The sequence below is a fragment of the Pygoscelis adeliae genome, unplaced genomic scaffold (genome assembly GCF_000699105.1).
Source record: "Pygoscelis adeliae isolate BGI_AS28 unplaced genomic scaffold, ASM69910v1 Scaffold302, whole genome shotgun sequence".
Classification (NCBI taxonomy): domain Eukaryota; kingdom Metazoa; phylum Chordata; class Aves; order Sphenisciformes; family Spheniscidae; genus Pygoscelis; species Pygoscelis adeliae.
Genome location: NW_008824372.1, coordinates 1,059,288 through 1,065,739, shown reverse-complemented (window position 1 = coordinate 1,065,739; position 6,452 = coordinate 1,059,288). Strand labels below are relative to the sequence as shown.

General features: G+C 56.6%; 1 protein-coding gene across 1 annotated transcript; it reads left to right on the top strand.

Annotated features, from left to right (window-relative positions):
* Window positions 1–452: 452 nt before the first annotated feature.
* OXTR (oxytocin receptor) lies at window positions 453–6,166 on the top strand. The gene is made up of 2 exons (XM_009320092.1): window positions 453–1,383; window positions 5,818–6,166. The coding sequence occupies exons 1-2, from the start codon at window positions 453–455 to the stop codon at window positions 6,063–6,065; spliced, it is 1,179 nt and encodes a 392-aa protein (XP_009318367.1). The 3' UTR covers window positions 6,066–6,166.
* The last annotated feature ends 286 nt before the right edge of the window (window positions 6,167–6,452 follow it).

The window sequence follows — 6,452 nt, the reverse complement described above, 5'->3', positions numbered from 1 at the left end:
GGCAGGGATGCCCCCCGCGGGTGGGTGAGCTGGCCGCTCTCCCGAGCTGGGAAGGGCACGGGGAGAAGATGCTGAAGCGGGGCTTGGGGTACAGCAGCTCTGGGAGGGCCGGGACGGGGACACCGCGACTCTCTGCCGGCCCTTTCCCCTAATCCTCCTCCTGCGCTTTGGTTTTGTCTGGGGGCAGGAGCCTGCGGAAACGTCGGGTGCCCTGGGAGGGGACAGGGTGGAGCCGCCGGAGAGCCCTCCAGCCCCGGGGACGGGGACGGGGACAGGGACGGCCAGGCTGCTCCTCGGCGGAAGGCAGGGACGGAGCAGCACAGCCCGGGGAGGGGAGGGCGGGGAGAGGAGAGCCGTAGCGGGGACACGGCTGCCTCAAACGGGGACGCGTTCGCAGAGGATCTGCCACCCGCCCTCTCTGCTGCCAGGCTCTATGTGGGACGGAGCTGGCCATGGAGAAGTTGTACTTTGCGGGGAGCAGCGTATGGACGATCAACAGCTCTCTGGGGAACGGCAGCCTCCGCCTGGAGAACCAGACCTCCGGGAGGAACAGCACCACGGACCCCCTGAAGAGGAACGAGGACATGGCCAAGGTGGAGGTGATGGTCCTCTGCCTCATCCTGTTCCTCGCCCTGACCGGCAACCTGTGCGTGCTGCTGGCCATCCACACCACTCGGCAGAAGCACTCCCGCATGTACTTCTTCATGAAGCACTTAAGCATCGCTGACCTGGTGGTGGCCATCTTCCAGGTACTGCCCCAGCTCATCTGGGACATCACCTTCAGGTTTTATGGGCCAGATTTCCTTTGCCGGTTGATCAAGTACTTGCAGGTAGTGGGGATGTTTGCTTCCACCTACATGCTCTTGCTGATGTCCCTGGACCGGTGCTTGGCCATCTGTCAGCCGCTGAGGTCTCTGCACAGGAGAGCGGACCGGGTCTCTGTCCTCCTCACTTGGCTGCTGTGCCTGCTGGTCAGCATCCCTCAGATCCACATATTTTCTCTGAGGGATGTGGGAAATGGAGTTTACGACTGTTGGGCAGATTTCATCCAGCCCTGGGGACCTAAAGCCTATGTCACCTGGATAACCCTCATGGTCTACATCATCCCTGTGTTGATGCTGAGCATCTGCTATGGCTTAATCAGCTTCAAAATCTGGCAGAACGTGAAGCTTAAGACGGCTCACGGGCCCAACGCGGGTCTGAGCTCTAGCTCCAGCAGCGGGACGGCGTTTGCCAGGGTCAGCAGCACCAGGCTCATCTCCAAAGCCAAGATCCGGACAGTCAAAATGACCTTCATCATAGTGTTAGCTTTCATAGTGTGCTGGACTCCCTTTTTCTTTGTGCAGATGTGGTCTGTGTGGGACACGAACGCTCCACAGGAAGGTATGTCCTCCCCCCTCCCATAGCCCTACGTTTGCATGGACTGCTTAGCTCAGCGACTGCAGGGACACCGACAGCAGACCCGTGGGCTGCGAGCCACAGCCAGAAACTGCTCCGAGCCACGTCTTGTACATGGACAAACCACCCAATAGGCAGCAGTGGCTGTGCCTGAGCTTCCCTGGTGCAGGCGAGGGCTAGCTTAGCCCCCGGCAAGTTCAGGGCCACTGTAACTCAGGGGTTGGGGTGTGTGGATGGTGGCTCGGGAGGTTTTCACTGTCTCCGGGTGTGCGAGCCGCTCTGGGGTCCCCAGTGGTTCGATTGCCAACCCTGGGTGCTGGGGCATGCTGGGGCATGCCAAGGGCTGCCCCATGCTCAGCCCCACGCTGGCCGCATGAGAAAACTGTGCAGCATTAGTGCCTGACTTTGTTTCTTTTGCTGTATCGTTTTGTCCTCACTGACTTCTTTGCTTTCTACTCTTTTGCCCTCTTTTCCCTGTCATCCCGCTTCCATCCACCCTGGGACTGATCTCTGACTGGAGCACGGTTCCTGCAGAAAGCCACTGATTTATGAGCAAAGGCTTTTCCTAAAGGACGTGGTGTCACTGATTTGCTGTTTTTTATACTTGGCGGTGGCTGCTCCTGTCATCACTACGGTTGCAGACAGAGTAAAATATATTACCCTCCTTGGTCTCGCACGCTTGTAGCTGTGCAAGTCAGTGCTGTCCCTGGGCGGAGGTGGCCGATGGTCCCTCTGCACCCTCAGGGAGAACCGGCTGGGAAAGCTTAAAAGAAAAACTCTGCACAAGTTTGTGAGGTGGGAGAAAGGGCAAAAAAGTGCATCTAGGGACAACTCCTCCTTGGACAGACTGACCCAACCCAACAGAAATGCTGAGTCTGGGGACGTTGAAGACCGATGAGGAGCTGCGGCCCCCTCCCGGCTCCCCTGACAGCCCTGCCGTGGCAAGGGCTTCACAGTGGAGAGCACGGCTCGCTTACATTGTGCACTCTTATCCCTTCTTTAACTCTATTCCAGCTATACATTGCTCTGTGGAAAACCTGATGTCTCCTGCAGCCCGTGCACATCTGTCCTCCCGTAAACTGAAGCTGGTAGCCTGGCTCCAGCTCTCCGAACTTGCCTTTATTGCTTGCTTCTCTCAGCTTCTCTTATTTCAGGTGGAGAAGTGAAGCACAGCTTTTTGAACCTCCCTAGGTGCTCCAGGCAGCCGTCTCATGGTTTTCCACCTGATTTAGGCTGGTTAAAACTTCTAGTTTTTAGATATGCCCTGGGATGAAGCAGCGTCTCTCCTTTTTGCTGTATTTCAAACCTGCAATCTCAAGGGCTTCCACCTGACTCATCGGCAAACAAACCTCTGCCACTCTGCTGACTCCTGCGGCGAGGAGCGGGGGGATGGCCGGAGCGTTCACAGATCGCACCCTGCCTGCTGCTCCAGGAAACTTTCCCTTGCTCACCCTGTGCAATTGGCCCTGAGACGCCTTTCCTTTTCTGCTTTGCTTTACTTTTAGGGAACGAGGGAAGCTCCAGCCTTGCTGAGTTGTAGCAAACTCCCCTTTCCTTCACATTTCCTCAGGAGCCCGCGTCTGCAGTAAAGGGTGGGAGTTTTGCCAGAGCATTTGCTGGAGGCTTTCATGGCATGGGGAGGAAAAGCCTCGGGTAGATTATTGTGGATAGTGAATGCTGGGAGATCCCAGCCCTTCCTCACAGGTCCACCCTCCTCCTCGCTGGCTGCCCAGGGGCATGAGAGGGGTGGTGGGGTCAGACCTCTCTGCAGAAGAAATGGGCTTTGCCTGCTGTGTTCCTGACACTGTTGCTCTGCGTCCCCGGTTTCTTTTCCTTTGCACGGAGGCTTGGGCTGCCTTGGCTGGGCAGCATCGTGGGGCACCTGGCAGAGGTGTGCCCCGCAGCAGAAAGGGAATTTGGCTATTTCTCATCTTGCAGGCTTTGCAGTCTGCATGGGCGTAACATCAGAGAAGGAAGAGAAGCAGGCGGGCAGGGTGCTCTCTGTGCAGCCTGGCAGCAGCGGGGCCCTGTCACGGCTGCAACACTGATGGGCTGCACCCCGGGAGGTGATAAGCAGATCGCAAAGGCTGTGTGATGGAGGGTCGCCTGCTTAAGAAAATGTTTGGTTTTCTCCACGTAGGATGTCATAAAGAGGGTCCCCTGGCAAGGGAAAGTCTGTTTATACCTACCTGAATCCTAATGAATCCTGAGCAGGCACCCTGCAGTTCTCTGCCCGTGCATTGCATCCCAGAGCGTGGTGCGATGCAGATCTTGGGCGTTAGCAGAGGGATGCACAGCGCTTGGTCTGCCATGGGAGGGGCTGGGGGTGTCAACGAGGTATCCTGTACCCGGGCCAGGCAGCGGTGATCCCCACCTTTGCTGGCCATGCAAACCTACAGCCTCTCTAAGTGTGGGTTAGAGCTATAGGTTATGATTCAGGTGTTGGCGTAAGTACCAGGGATCCTTCACAAAACATTAGTTTAAATGAGGTTTCTGCTCCACACACCTTACAGATAATTTATATGTGGCATTTTGAGCTTTGAGTCAAAATTGGCTTAAAGCATCTGTGAAGATAATAGCAAGGCTGTGAAGCAGCGTAACTCTGTTATATTGGTCCATTAATCTTGGGAGCTGGTGCCCTGAAACGTGGGCTGTGAGTGACAGCATCTATCTGTATGTGGGAATTAGTGAACAGTTCTCATTTCATTTCACTTCTGTAGCAGCATTTGCAGCAGAGGTCCTGCAGCCCTTCCCCAGGCACAGCCTCCTGCCTCTGCCGATCCCTCCTGACAGCGCAACATCCCCAACCCTGGTGCAGAGGGATGTTCGGAGCCTGGGGAAAAGGAACATCTGTGAGGGGCAGATCTTGCTCTTTGCAGCATTTCTTGGGGGTCTCTGGCAGTCCTGCCGGGGAGGGGAGAGATCCATCCTTAAGACCTGCCCTGCAGTAAGCTCCATGAAATTCAATTTATCTCCTGCAGAGAAAGAAGAGCTGAGTCAGCCATGGCTGGATTTCTTTAAGTGGATAGAAATGTTATGATGTATTTCAGGTCTTGTGCACAGGACTTGTAAGCCGTTCCCCCAGGATTTCTTTTAGCGTATGCTTGAAATTAAAAGCAGTTGGATCAGACATCACTAGAGCAGGAATTATGCATGAGTTGGTTAAAGGTGACTTTGGAAACTAGTATTAATTATTCACACTTTTTTTCTAGTTTAAAAACCGTGAGTGGATTTTTGCAGAGGCAGAAAGGGACCAGAAACAGCCAAACCCAAGCATGCATCCTTACTGCAGGCATGTGCCCTGAGAGCACAAGGAGACGAGAAGATGGACTGAAAACACGGGGTGCAGAACAAAGGCTCTGTCCCTGCCCACAGCCTCTTCATGGAGATGCTGCCCCATGGGAGGCCGGGGCTGCCCCTCCTTGTCCCAGCTCAGGCAGGGCCGGCTGCCGTGGTGGGTGCGAGTCCCACCGTCCCTTTCTCACCAGAAGGTGCCGGTCTGACCTCTCAGGTGGGACAGTCGGGTACTTCGTACTCTGGGAATGGAGAACAGCAGCCGGAGACTCGACGTCCTGGCACCGTGCCGCCACCATCGCCTCCCGTCCCTAACGCCACACTTGCAGCCAGGAGCCATTGCCAGGCTCCCGGGCTTCATTACTGAGACGGGAATGGCCGTTGTTTCCCCTGGCAGAGCGTCACAGGAGAAAATCAATCCAGAGGAAGAAAAATGCCACTGTTTCCTGGGGCTGGGAGAGTGCCGAGCAAAGAGGCATGGATGGGGCCGGGCTGGTGGGCACTGTCCTGTTGGCTGTGTGTTGGTGGTGGGGACAGCCCAGGAGCAGGGGACGCCCTGGGGCCAGGGGGGGAGCATGGCTTCCCCATGGCCTTAGTAGATGAACGCTGCTAGTCGGCCCCAAATTGGCTGCTGGTGGGGAAAAACGAGCCACCCAGCTCTTTTTGTTCCTGGTCATGCTCTTTGCCATGGCAACTCCAAGAGGCCACGCTCCCTCCTCCCTGCTATGGGCACGATAAAGGCAAATTGTGCAGATGATGATGGGGCAGCTCTGCCTCTTCCCAAGGCATTTCTAGGGTAACGCTGAGCAGGCATCAGCGCAGGAACTGAGTGGGGGAAACACGGCTCTTCTGGGGGAAAAAACCCCTAAAACCAAGTTGCTTAAACCCAGATTTGCTTCCCTCCTTTTTATTCGCCAGCTTCTTCTTTACTGATGTACTGACCGTGGTGTTCCTGCAGGCAGGGCAGCCCGTCTCTGGCGTGGGAGGAGGCGTCACGGTGCTGGCAGAGCTCGGGGGCTCTCGGCACCGCCCACCGCGGCGTGTGCCTGGCGCCCGCCCCGCCAAGGGTAGTGGTTGTTGCCGGCCGCACTGTGTCCTGACACTGCCGTGCTTTCTGCCTTGCAGCCTCCCCCTTCATCATTGCCATGCTCCTGGCCAGCCTCAACAGCTGCTGCAACCCCTGGATCTACATGCTGTACACGGGGCACCTCTTCCACGACCTGATGCGGCGCTTCCTCTGCTGCTCCACGCACTACCTGAAGTCGCGGCCGGCGTGCGACCTGAGCGTCAGCAAGAAGAGCAACTCCTCCTCCTTCGTCCTCAGCTGCAAGAGCACGAGCCAGAGGAGCTTCATGCATCCATCCATGACTTGAGGGCATCGCCGGCTGGGACCTTGCTCCACCGCCGTGCTGCCTGCCTCCAGCGCTTCCCTGTGAAAAGCTGGGATTCAGACAAGCAAGGGGTTTCTATATAAATATGTGTATATATGTCTGTGGTGTGTAAGCATGTACAGCGGTTATTATTTAACTGAGGCGGGAGTGGGGGGAGGACTTCTGTGGTCCAGCTTTCAGTGCTGCCTGGGACTGGATGCCAGGAACCCGCTTCTGAGCCCCCAAACCACTGACATCGGTGGCTTTTAGATACCACCGGGAGGGGCAGTTTTTGCCCCGAACAATCCCGCGCTGCTGAGGCAGGTGTGCTACGTCCCCGTCCGATGCAAGGGGCTGCGGCACAGGGGGATAGGTGACAGTGCCGGCACA